The 13,888-nt window shown below is 42.9% G+C and overlaps 1 protein-coding gene across 4 annotated transcripts in view; it reads left to right on the top strand.

The window, feature by feature from the left end:
- Positions 1-13,888, top strand: part of PARN (poly(A)-specific ribonuclease) — a 190,217-nt gene that overhangs the window by 72,892 nt on the left and 103,437 nt on the right. For all 4 annotated transcript variants that reach the window (XM_085017517.1, XM_021086564.2, XM_085017518.1 and 1 more), the window contains 2 exons: positions 678-764; positions 7,746-7,820. In XM_085017517.1, the coding sequence (XP_084873643.1) occupies positions 678-764; positions 7,746-7,820 (162 nt within the window). The remainder of the gene's footprint in view (positions 1-677; positions 765-7,745; positions 7,821-13,888) is intronic.

Genomic DNA, 13,888 nt, shown 5'->3' on the forward strand with positions numbered 1-13,888 from the left:
TATATCTGATGATACTGATCACTGCAGTGATCGTTTGAGGACCTAGTGAATTGCACTCCACATTAGGCTTGTGTTTAAATCTGTGCTTCTCACTATAGTTCTGTAGGCGGCATAGCGTCACTCCCGATTTATATAAGATTTATAACCACGCGTGGCTTGGGTGTGGTCAGGTCTCTCGCTCAGAGTCAAGCACTTAAGTGGTGGGTCCGGGATTAGCAAACAAGATCGTGACTCAGGACTGCCGCTACTCAGACATAGTCTGTTTAATTTGGACAGTGCATTATTATTTTCTTTAAGCTAAATAAACATGTGGATAGCTAGATTAAAAGGAGACAGTTAAATGGGTAGTGAAACTTCTTGAACAGATTGAACAGAGCCGCCTTTTTTTTTTTTTTTTTTTTTCCCTTTAAATAATTATTGGCAGGAACTTGCATGAGCAAAAATGGTTTTGCATAGAATTGCTCAAGTTCAAATTGTTGTAGGTTCTATCAGGTGTCAGAGTATGAGGCCTCGGCTCCAATGGGGGTGTCCTTCCAATCCAAGGAGTACTTTTAGGGGTGATCACGAGGCCTTCACGGTGGTTCCCCAAGTTCGAGTGGGCTCTCTTTCATCCCAGAACCCCCAGGCTTTTGTTCACTTTTTAGCGATCAACGCTCTATCAAAAATTTGTCTTGTAGTGCAGCCCAAACGCGACCATGTCCTCCACGTGACCTTCCCCAAGGAATGGAAAACCAGCGACCTTTACCAGCTCTTCAGTGCCTTTGGTAAGTGAAGGACAAGCACAGATGGACTTTGGCCCATCCTGCTCCTCTTTCAGTTTAGGTGGTCAGAGGGGTATGTATCCGTGGCTTTAGCTTGAGCGTAAACATGCATTCGTATGCAAGGTGTCAGTCTCATTCGGGGAATTTGGGGGGTTCACTAGTTTAGTACCCTGCTGTCTTGGTGCTAATATGTTCTGAGGAACTTTTGCTGGCATGTTGCAATAGTGCTGTAATTAATCCGTGGAGCGCGAGATACAGTTACTACGACTGTCCCTTACTGCCGACCACGGAAAAGAATTCTAGGCTGAGGATAAGTCATTTTCAAGATGACATTCAGAGAGAACGTCTGTTTCATAAGGGCAGACAGTTGCTGCTTGACATTGCATAGTCCAGGCAGACACACAGATGTTCGAGGGGACCGAAGCAGGCGGTAATGTGTGACGGAGGGCAGTCTGTTACCTGCTTATCAGGTCAGGTGATTAGGTTAAACTGAGCAGTTTTCTAATTAGGGTTTTAAAATATCATTCTGATTGTAGTCTTCAGCAGTATCTCTTTAATGAGTGAGGTATTTAAGGTAGTATTTCTGGAAATTCTTGAATGAAGTGGAAACAGCAAAAATCTGAATGTCCAATGGTAAGAATGTTTAGTGAATATTTATGTGTCTCGCTAGCCTTTTTTTTTTTTTTTTTTTCTTTGTCTTTTTAGGGCTGTGCCTGGGTCATATGAAAGTTTCCAGGCTGGGGTGCAAATCAGAGCTACAGCTGCCGGCCTATACCACAGCCACAGCAACACAGGATCTGAGCCGTGTCTGCAACCTACACCACAGCTCACAGCAACGCTGGATCCTTAACCCACTGAGTGAGGCCAGGGATAGAACCCAAGTCCTCATGGATACTGTTGGGCTCATTACCGCTGAGCCACATTGGGAACTCCCTAATAGGTAGCCATTTTAAAAATAGTTGAAGTTTATTAAAAGATAGTAAATATTTATTTTTCAAAAATTTTTAAAATGTTTTGGCTGTACCTGTGACATGTGGAAGTTCCTAGGCCAGGGATCAAACCCTGCACCACAACTGCGACCTGTGCCACAGCTGCAGCAATGCTGGGTCCTTGACCTGCTGTGCCACAAGGGAACTTACATAAAGTGTTTATATTTTTAACATTTTGTGTAAGACACAGATACAAAGTAAGATTCCTTTATAACTAGCATTATTTTTTTAAACTTTATATAGAAATCAAACTGAAAGGAAGCATCATGTTTTTATCACTGAATGTTTTAGATATGATTTTTTTCCTTCCTGTTTATGGTTTTCTGTATTTCCTAAAATAAGCAGGTGTTAGCTTTTGTAGGTATAAAAATTACACACTTATTTTTTATTTTTTTAATTAATTTATTTTTTGGTCTTTTTGTGATTTCTCGGGCCGCTCTAGCGGCATATGGAAGTTCCCAGGCTAGAGGTCTAATCCGAGCTGTAGCTGCCAGCCTACGCCAGAGCCACGGCAACACAGGATCCGAGCTGAGTCTGCAACCTACACCACAGGTCACGGCAACGCCGGATCGTTAACCCACTGAGCAAGGGCAGGGACCGAACCCACCACCTCATGGTTCCTAGTCGGATTCGTTAACCACTGAGCCACGACGGGAACTCCCACACTTATTTTTTAGAAAAGTAAGTGAACACAGGTATATTTCTGGAAAGTTATCCTAATCTTCACAGAGAGTCTAAATGCCTTCTGAAATTCTAGTCCTGCTTTGTAATGTAAATGCAGATACAGAAATGCTGTTGCATTTCATGGTCCATTTCTTGGGACCACCTTTGATGTTTTTGTTTCTCATCCTGTAAAGTTCTTATCCCATTTAGTCAAACTTTAATTGCTAATTTAAGCAGAAGGCTCTGAGTAAAATTTTTTTTCATTTTAATTAAAAGAAAATGCGAGTTCCCATTGTGATGCATTGGAAATGACTCTGACTGGGAACCAAGAGCTTGTGGGTTCCATCCCTGGCCTCGCTCAGTGGGTTGGGGATCCGGAAGTGCCATGAGCTATGGTAAAGGTCAAAGATGCAGCTTGGATCCCATGTGGCTGTGGCGGTGGTTCAACCCCTAGCCTGGGAGCCTTCAAATGCCGCAGATGTGGCCCTAAAAAGCAAAAAAAAAAAAAAAAAAAAAAAAGGAAAGAAAGAAAGGAAGATGAGGTGTGTGATATGGGACAGGTAACCTCTCTGTGTCTGTTTCCTCCTCGGCCATGGTGCTGATGATGAGGAGGCCTGTGAAACAGGCCTGTTTCATTGGCACATCACAGAGATTAAATGAACCCATCCAGGGGGTTCCCTGGTAGTCTTGGGGTTAGGATTTGACGCAGTCACCACTGCAGCCTGGGTTCAATCCCTGGTCTGGGAGCTGAGATCCCACCCGCATCAAGCCACAGCACATCACAACCAGAAATAAATAAATACATGTATGAATTAATAAATGAGCCGATCCATGGAAGGTATTTAGAATTGTATGTGGCATATAGGAACTACTTAATAAATGGTAGATATTATTATTTATCTACGAAAGATACAGGGTGGAGAGGTAAGGAAATAATGCTGAGTGACTTTGGTGATGGAAAAAGCCACAACACTGCACTATACAGCAGGAAGTGAGGGTATTTTCCTGTGACAGTGAAACAAAGAGATTTTCAAGCATTTCTAGCCTTGAAACATTCTGGGAGGGGTGAATGCATTTTTTTCATTGCTAAGTTTTGGTGGTGTTTACCCATGTTTTAACAATTCCAGCCTTCTGTGTTTTCTCAAGAGGAACGCTTGCAGAATGCCTGGCTCTCTGCTTCCCCCACTTCTCTCCCGCCCTCCGCCCCAGCCGCGCTCCCCTCCTGCCTCAGCTCCCCTGCCTGCCCTCCTGCCCGCGTTTCGCCCGGACCGAGGGTTTGTCTCTCTGTCATCTCGTTCCTCTCTGCTGCTTTCCGCCCCTCTGTGCTTGCTCTTCGCGTTTAGTGTGTCTCGTTTTTCTCTCTCTGACGCCTTCTTTCCCTTGTCCTCTCTCCCCTGCTTGTTCTCTTTATCTGGCCTTGAGATCAGCATTGACTTTTTCTTAGTTTTTGCCAGATTGATTCATTTCATGTCCCCCATTCCTCATTTTCAAAGTTTGCATCTCCAAGAAGAAATACTCGGAGTTCTCCGATGGCTTAGCAGGTTAAGAATCCAGCGTGGTCACTGCTGTGGTGTGGGTTCAATCCCAGGAACTTCTGCATGCCGTGGGCACAGCCAAAAAATAGAAAAAGAAAGAAAGGAAAGGAAATATATGTGTTTTCTAACATATGCTGTTTTTATTAGTGATCTTGTTGGGGAAAAAGTCTCTGGTCCTGTCATGAGATTAGGTTGAATGATGAACTGCCACAAGATTTAATCTACAAGGAGCTTTGTTTTTTCTTTTTTCTTTTTCTTTCTTCTTCTTAGTATTTTTTTTTTTTTTTTGCTTTTTAGGGCTGCACCAGCAGCATATGGAGGTTTCAAGGCTAGGGGTCGAATTGGAGCTACAGCTGCCAGCCTACACCAGGGCCACAGCAATGCCAGATCCAAGGTGCATCTGCGACCTACACCACAGCTCATGGCAACGCCGGATCCTTAACCCACTAAGAGAGGCCAGGGATCGAACCCACAACCTCATGGTTCCTAGTTGGATGTGCTTCTGCTGAGCCACGAAGCTGAGCCACAGCTTCTTTTGTTTTTATTTATTTATTTATTTTATAATGATTGTTATTTTTTCCATGATAGCTGGTTTACCATGTTCTGTCAGTTTTCTTCTGTACAGCAAGGTGACCCAGTTACACATGCATGTGTACATTTTTTTTCTCACATTGTCATGCTCCATCATAAGTGACTAGACATAGTTTCCAGTGCCACACAGCAGGATCTCATTGCTTATCCACTCCAAAGGCAATAGTTTGCATCTCTTAACCCCAAATTCTCAGTCCATCTCACTCCCTCCCCCTTGGCAGCCACAAGTCTATTCTCCATGATTTTCTTTTCTGTGGAAAGGTTCATTTGGGCTACATATTAGATTCCAGATATAAGTGAAATCATATGGTATTTGTCTTTCTCTTTCTGATTTACTTCACTTAGGATGAGAGTCTCCAGTTCCATCCATGTTGCTGCAAATGGCATTATTTTGTTCTTTTTTTATAGCTGAGTAGTATTCCATTACACACACGCGCACACACACACACACACACACACACACACACATCTTCTTAATCCAATCATCTGTCGATGGACATTTGGGTTGTTTCCATGTCTTGGCTATTGTGAATAGTGCTGCAATGACCATGCGGGTGCGTGTGTCTTTTTCAAGGAAAGTTTTGTCCGGATATATGCCCAGCAGTGGAATTGCTGGGTTGGATGGTAGTTCTATGTATATAGTTTTCTAAGGTACCTCCATACTGTTTTCCATAGTGGTTGTACCAGTTTACATTCCCACCAGCAGTGCAGGAGGATTCCCTTTTCTGCACACCCCCTCCAGCATTTGTTATTTGTGGATTTATTAATGATGGCCATTCTGACTGGTGTGAGGTGGTACCTCAGAGTAGTTTTGATTTGCACTTCTCTAATCATCAGGGTTGTTGAGCATTTTTTCATGTGCTCGTTGGCCATCCGTATATCTTCTTTGGAGAAATGTCTATTCCGGTCTTTTGCCCATTTTTCCATTGGATTGTTGGCTTTCTTGCTGTTGAGTTGTATAAGTCGTTTGTATATTTTAGAGATTAAGCCCTTGTCATTTGCATCATTTGAAACTACTTTCTCCCATTTTGTAAGTTGTCTTTTTGGGAGTTCCTATCACAGTGCAGTGGAAATGAATCTGACCAGGAACAATGAGGTTGTGGGTTTGATACATGACCTTGCTGAGTGACTTAAGGATCCAGTATTGGGGAGTTCCTGTTGTGGTGCAGTGGTTAACGAATCTGACTAGGAACCATGAGGTTGCGGGTTCGATCCCTGCCCTTGCTCAGTGGGTTAACGATCCGGCGTTGCCGTGAGCTATGGTGTAGGTTGCAGACGCGGCTCGGATCCCGAGTTGCTGTGACTCTGGCGTAGGCTGGTGGCTACAGCTCCGATTGGACCCCTAGCCTGGGAACCTCCATATGCCGCGGGAGCAGCCCAAGAAATAGCAACAACAACAAAGACAAAAAGACCAAAAAAAAAAAAAAAAGGATCCAGTATTACCATGAACTGTGGTGTAGGTTGCAGATGTAGCTAGGATCTGGCGTTGCTGTGGCTGTGACATAGGCCGGCTACAGTTCCAATTCAACCCCTAGCCTGAGAACCTGCATATGCTATGGGCACGGCCCTAAAAAAAAAAAAAAGTTGTCTTTTTGGGTGTTTTTTTTTTTTATGGTTTCCTTTGCTGTGCAAAAGCTTGTCAATGTGATTAGGTCCCATTGGTTTATTTTTGCTTTTATTTCTTTTGCTTTGGGAGACTGACCTGAGAAAACATTTGTAAGGTTGATATCAGAGAATGTTTTGCCTATGTTCTCTTCTAGGAGTTTGATGGTGTGTTGTCTTACATTTAAGTCTTTAGGCCATTTTAGATTTATTTTTGTGCATGATGTGAGGGTGTGTTCCAGTTTCATTGATTTATATGCAGGTGTCCAGTTTTCCCAGCATCACTTACTGAAAAGACTGTCTTTTTCCTGTTTTATACTTTTGCATTCTTTGTCAGATTGATTGACCATAGGTGTCTGGGTTTGTTTCTGGGTTCTCTGTTCTGTTCCATTGGTCTGTATGTCTGTTTTGGTACCATTAGCACACTGTCTTGATGACTGTGGCTTTGTCATATTGCCTGAAGTCTGGGAGAGTTATGCCTCCTGATTGATTTTTGTTTCTCAGGTTGCTTTGGCACTTCTGGGTCTTTTGTGGTTCCATCTCTTTTGTTTTTAAAACACATTTTATTTATTTATTTATTTATCTATATATTTATTGATGGCTACCCCCACAGCATATGGAAGTTCCTGGGCCAGTGATGAATCCTTACAGGATCCTTATCCTGCTGTGCAATAGCAGTAACTCCAAAATTTTGAAACTTCTTTTTTCCTGGTTTGTCTCTTTTCTTGAAGTTTTTTTTTTTTTTTTTTTTTTTTTTTTGTCTTTTTGCTATTTCTTGGGCCGCTCCCGTGGCATATGGAGGTTCCCAGGCTAGGGGTCCAATCGGAGCTGTAGCCACCGGCCTACGCCAGAGCCACAGCAACGCAGGATCCGAGCCGTGTCTGCAACCTACACCACAGCTCACGGCAACACCGGATCGTTAACCACTGAGCAAGGGTAGGGACCGAACCCACAACCTCATGGTTCCTAGTCGGATTCGTTAACCACTGCGCCATGACAGGAACTCCTCTTTTCTTGAAGTTTTAACTGAAATAGCTGCTGTGGTAGCTTTAAGTTTTAGCTCTTTGTATTGCTGAGGTTTTAGTGAAATTTTAAACAATTACCTCATCGCTCTTTAATTTTTTAAATTGAAATATAGTTGATATACAGTGTTGTGTTCATTGCTGCTATATAGCAAAGTGATTCAGATATATATGCATATATATATATATATTTTTTTTCCTGTCAATTTTGGCTGCCCTGTGGCATATGGAGCTCCTGGGCCAGGGATCACATCTGAGCCGCAGTCGAGACCTAAGACACACCTGTGGCAACGCCAGATCCCTAACCCACTGTGCCTGGCTGGGAATAGAACCCACATCCCAGTAGCTCCCAAGATGCTGCCGATCCCATTGTGTCACAGTGGGAGCTCCTGTATATTCTTTCTTTATATTCTTTTCTGTTATGAGTTATCACAGGATATTGAATATAGTTCCCTGTTGTATATAGTAGGACCTTGTTTTCATCTCTGTTTAAATTGATGGATATATAGCAGATATACAAATGAAATCGGACAGCTGTCTAAATGGTTGGATGTTTACTTTGCTTTTAATTCAATATTACAGGTAACATTCAGATATCCTGGATTGATGACACATCAGCATTTGTTTCTCTCAGCCAACCCGAACAAGTGCAAATCGGTAAGTGTTTCAGACAGTTGTTTTGTGTATTAATCAAAAGTGGGAGCTTGTCCGCTTCCAAATCTAAACGCTGTGGCTTAGTCAGCTGACTCAGAAGCACTGCTGCCTGGTTTGTTTTGAGCTTGTCTCTAAAATAAAGGAAATAGGAGTTCCCTTTGTGGCTCAGTGGTTAACGAACCTGACTAGTATCCATGAGGATTCGGGTTCCATCCCTGGCCTCACTCAGCTATGGTATAGGTTGCAGTTGTGGCTCGGATCTGGCATTGCTGTGTCTGTGGCGTAGGGCGGCAGCTCAGCTCTGCTTTGACCCCTAGCCCAGGAACTTCCATAAGTGGGTGTGGCCCTAGGAAAAAAAAAAAAGAAGACAAAATAAAATAATGGAAATAATTAGTAAGCATCAAATGTCGATCAGAAAGTGAGACAAATGTATTGATTCTTCGGATATACCATATCATGTATTTTTGACTCTACTGTTCCTTTCCCTTTGCAGTTTTTCTAAAATGATTTGTGTGTTTACTTTGAGAGTTAGAAATAGCAAACTGAGAGGAATGGGGGACACCAAAAAGTGATTCCTCTATTGACCTGTCTGCCTCTGTGCTTTTCCCATTTATTTATAAATTTTTGTGATTTATTTATTCCATTAAACTTGTGTCAGATATTTATGTTACAAACAGAGAAACTGAAAGGCATTTTATTTGCTTTTAAAATAGGGTGGTAAAAAGGTGGAATACCACCTCTGCTGTTGTTGGACCCTAAATAACTTTGATATTTACCATCACAAAACATTCTATTTTCTTAGGGGGAAAAGTTACTGAAGAAAGCATGTATTGTTAAGCTACTTACTCACCTAGATTTCAGTTTCTCTGGTGCTTCCTAATGTAAATTGTGTGAAAATTTAAGTGACATGCTAATTAATTTTTGTTTTTGTTAAACAAAGTACCACAGACTAAAATGATATCATTCTGCTAATGTAACTATATGAGCATTATATATGAAAATTTCTACAAATACTTACATTTGGGTCAGTCTTTTTGGTACTTTTTAAAAATTATATAACCATCACAGAAACATATGCTGTTACAGAAATGAAAGGTTTAGGCTCTGGAGTCATATTGCTGCACTCCCTGTAGCTGTGTGACCTTGGGCAGGTTATTTAACCTTGATCAGCTTCTGTTTATCTCTATAAACCTGAGGAGGATGTTATGGATTTTTTAAGGTTATTGTGGGGATTACATGAGATGAGTATGTATATGAAGCTTGGCCTCGTTTTGAATTCTCGTTGTGATTACTTAGTGATAGATTTCAGTGTGAAATGCACTTCAGGAGCTCATGACGCCAGGGATAGTGTTGGATACACGGTGCAAACGGTATTGCTCGTTGCATGTTCTCATGTTTGCTTATTTCTGTGCCGCATCCCCCCACAATCCTTAGAAAGACAGTTTAGATGGAATATCCAAAAGAACTGGATTAGAGAACTCGGGGTAACTTCTAGTCGGGGGCAGAGACCCTGAGCTTGAGACTGGTGAGGCTTCACCGGGAAGGAAAGAACCCTGAGCGGGACCCCCCCCCTCCCCCGCCCCCGAAATCTCATCACACCTCCTCTGCTCCCTCCGTGTCACACCTCAGCCCCCTGGCTGGTCTCGCTCGGGTGGCGTGGAAGCCGGGCGGCGGGCTAGCAGGGGATGCGTGGGCTTCGAGACGGGACTGACCTTGCCTCTGCCCCACCCGCCACGCATCTTGGGGCAAGTCACAGGGTCCTCGTTTGAGAGACGGGCTGATGATGGTTACTTTGTGAAAGGAGGTCACAGATTTTAGGTTCCCAGCAAAGAGCCTGGCCCTCCTCTAGCCGTGCTTAATGTAACAGTGGGTCGTAATTATGAAAAGATCCGCTTGGCCTCCCTTGCTGTGACCAGTGCACATGAGCGTGTGTAAATCTGCAGTGTGTGAGGCAGTAGTAGTGAGTAGTGTCCCCTCGAAAGTACCAGCGTAGTTCCTAGTGGCTGTGTGAGGGGTGTCAAAGCCTCTTTTACTGTCCTGTTATTGCTGTGTTGGATATCCAGTCATGAGACTCCCTTATTTATGACTGGAAAATTCTGCCTGTCGTACGGTAGCTTTTAAGCTCGATCTTTTATTCAGCGATACCTGGAATCTGGGCGCTCCACTTCAGAGTCAGGAAGCCACAGACGTACCCTAACCTGCTTGTTTGCCAGGCTTATTCGCCCCTGGAGTTTGCTCTCGTGCTTGGCACACTGTGCCACGAGTAGTAAGCCTGTGTCTGAACGGGTGGTGTGGGGAGTAGGTCAAGGTGAAATTGTGACCTTTTAACTTTTTTTCCCCAGGTTCAGAAGTTAGATGGCTGTTGCCTTTTAATACATGCAGCTTTACTAGAAAAGTCTGGTTTCCACGGTAGTCTCTCTTCTTACACACAAGACAACGCTTAACAAACACCTGGCCGTTTGTACCTACCATACCTGCAACTGCAGTTGTCTCTGCCAGAAGGCGCATTTCCCTCAGTCCAGAGCCTGGCCGGCCCTACTTCCTGCCTCCTTTCAGCCCAAACATCTGTGTGTCTGGATGTTTTCTCTGGCTCCCTTTGTGGGCATTGGACCTCATCCTCTGTGCGCGCCTGGCATCCTTTCTTGACATACTTTGCTTGGTTGTCTCCTTCGATAGACTCTGAACCCGATGAGAGCAGGGACCCGGGCTCTTGTTTGCCTTGACGTTAGTGAGTATATGTTAAATAGTTGTTGAACTGAATAAATGACATTCAAGGTGTTGGGACATAGAAGTGCCTTTTTGTGCATGTGATGGATGCACCTCCTGTCTCTGGCCCTTTGCTGTCATGTCGGAGATTATGCAGATGTTTCATTGAAAGACAATGTAGCATTTTTTTTTTATGGTGGTAGTTTTACTGAGGAGAGAGACCCAGGGTATATAATCTGCTGCGAAGCCTATTAATGTTATCTTAAACAAATTACTTATTCATTTCAGCGGAAGCAGAGGGCCTGTTAGATCAATAATATAACATTGGAAAAATCATTAAATGCCTATTTATATAGCGGCATGTAATGGCTTCTTTGGCTCCGTTACAAACTATTTTTGATTTACATTTAAGGAGTTGCTCTTTAACTGACACCTGTCTTTTTCTTTTGATAGTGCTAAATCTAACCCTAGCTCTTTAAAGCCGTTTTCCAAGTGACTATGAAAGCTCTTTTTCCGATCGATTGCAGTTGTTAAACCTCTTTTCCTGAGTGCCCTTTAGTTTGATTCCTGTTGCCTTTTGTTTGCGGCAGCTGCCGTGACGATGAGGGTCCCTGTGGCTCTGGGGTGTTCAGGTAGTGAAAGCCCATCCAAGCCGCCTGCTCACATTCTTCCCTCTGCCTCTTTAGGGAAGAAAGCGTGTGGCCAGGCTGGGACCTGATGCCAAGGAGGAGGTCCCTTAAGCCTCACCGTTGGAGAATTTTTCTCCAAGTGATTAATCAAGAAATCATCTCTAATGGTCCCATCGGATTAGCTCAGGCATATTTAAGATTTTTCTGTATCTGATGGAGTTTTGTGAAATGGGGAAAAGAGCCCAACAATATTTCAGACGTCCCAGCACTTTGTAGTCATACCCTCAATATTTAGCCATTGTCTTGAGTGTCCTTAGATGCATTATAAAGCCTTGTCCTCTGCCTGCAATTTTTATGGAAACAGCTTGAGAAAAATAACCTTTTCATTTGTGCAGAAAGCTGGAGATTGGAGCACACGGTGAATACTACAGGAGAAAGTTAAAAAGCAACAAAAGTGATGAAGGCACGTCCAAAGAGGTAGAAGCCGAAGGGTTGTTTTAGAAAGCCAGCCACCGTGCGGGTGGGGAGTTCTATAAATTCCTGACCGGCCGCCTTACGAGCGTGTTCAGGATGATTTGTTGAGGTAGAGGGAGATACTTGGCTTCACAGCTTCACTTCAGTCCAAAGTATGAGTGTGCGTATTTTATTTTATTTTATATTTGCCTTTTAAGGCCACACCCACAGCATATGTAAAAGTTCCCGGGCTAGGGATTGAATCAGAGCTGTAGCTGCCAGCCTGCACCACAGCCACAGCCACAGCCACAGCCACAGCCACAGCAGGATCCCAGCCACGTCTGTGACCTACACCATAGCTCACAGCAATGCCTGATCCTTAACCCACTGAGCAAGGCCAGGGATCGAACCTGTGTCCTCATGGATACTAGTTGGGTTCATTAGCCACTGAGCCAGGACAGGAACTTCCTGAGTGTGCATATTTTAAGTCATCCTTTTAAAAGCACAGCTTTTAATTGTGCTGAACAGATAAATATCAGTGTTGCGATGCGACTTTTGAGGCAATTATTTAGCTCTGGATTTGCTAAATGGCTGCTGATAACTTTAAACTTTACCTGTGCTTTTTGTTAGCCAGTGTTTATAGAATTTGTAGTGATAAGTGGGATTGATGTCTGTTCTGGTTTTTCCTAGCTCGCTTTAGCTAGGGTTTCTGGATTTTGTTGATCTTGTCAAAGAACAAGCTTTTGGCTTCCTTCACTTTTCTCTGTCCTTTGTTTGTATCTATTTTGTTGGTTTCTGCTTTTTTTTTTTTTTTTTTTTTTTTTCCCCTTTACTTGCTTTGGGTTTACCTTCCTTGTCTCTTCCTTTTCCAATTGAGTTATGTGATTTTTTTTTTTTTTAATTCTTCTAAAGCTTTTTGCAGTGGACTTCCTGTAGCTTAGAGATCAGCCAGTGACTGGTCAAGTGTTGTGCTTAAATACCTTGAGCCAAGGAAAGCCTCCCCCTTTGCCAGTGAGATTGGCAAACATTCAGCATTCAGGCAGTTCACAAGTCTGCCCCCGTTTTCACTTAAGGCTGGACCTTCTCCCTCCTGTGTGAGTTCACAAGGCCTCACGTCGAGCTCATGGGGTGTGTGTAGCTAAGCCTCTCTCCCAGTCATTGATTTTCACTCTTTGTTTCTAATACAAGCATTTAAAGCTACCAAGTATCCTCTAAGCACTGTTTCAGGTGCATCCCATCAATTATATGTTGTGCTTTCATTATCACTAAATTAGTTTTCTGATTTCTCTCTTGACCTTGGATTGTTTAGAAGTGTGTTACTTAATTTCCAAGTATTTAGAGTTCTCCTAGATTTATTATCTTTACTAATTTATAATTTAATTCTGTTATGATTAGAATTTTTGTTACAATTTCAATCCTTTTCAGTTTACTGAAATTTGCTTTGTAGCCTAGCATAAGATATGATCTGTCTTACTGAACGTACTGTATATACTTGTAAAGAATGTGAATTCTGCAGTATATGGTTTGATATTTAAATTTACTATTATTGGGAGTTCCCGTCGTGGCGCAGTGGTTAACGAATTCGACTAGGAACCATGAGGTTGCGGGTTCGGTCCCTGCCCTTGCTCAGTAGGGTTAACGATCCGGCATTGCCGTGAGCTGTGGTGTAGGTTGCAGACGCGGCTCAGATCCCGCGTTGCTGTGGCTCTGGTGTAGGCCGGTGGCTACAGCTCCGATTCAACCCCTAGCCTGGGAACCTCCATATGCCGAGGGAGCGGCCCAAGAAATAGCAACAACAACAACAAAAGACAAAAGACAAAAAGACAAAAAAATAAATAAATAAATAAATTTACTATTATTCAGATATTATGTCTTTACAGATGTTTTAAATAGTTTTGTCTGTTTTTGAGAGATGGTGATAGAATCTCCTATGATTGTGGCATTGTCTATCCAGCACCCCCTTTTTTTTGGTCCCACCTGTGGCATGTGGAAATTTTGGGGCCAGGGATCAAACCTCCTCCACAGCTGTAAGCAGAGCCACAGCAGTGACAGTGCCGGCTCTGTAACCTGCTGTGCCACAAGGGAACTCCTATTTCCCCCTTTAATTTCGTCATTTTTCATGTCAAGTATTTTGAGGCTGCGCTATTAGGTACTTGAACATTTATGATTGTTTTGTCCTCCTGGTAAATCGACTCCTTTATCATTATGAAACGATTATTCATTTTTCGTAAAGAAAATGCCCCTCTTTATCTTTTGCATTACTATTATTTTTAAGTCTAATCT

The sequence above is a fragment of the Sus scrofa genome, chromosome 3 (assembly GCF_054392235.1).
Source record: "Sus scrofa isolate SSC_HxYL_T2T_F1_AM1 chromosome 3, Sscrofa_HxYL_maternal_Yorkshire_Landrace_v2.0, whole genome shotgun sequence".
In the NCBI taxonomy this organism is placed as follows: domain Eukaryota; kingdom Metazoa; phylum Chordata; class Mammalia; order Artiodactyla; family Suidae; genus Sus; species Sus scrofa.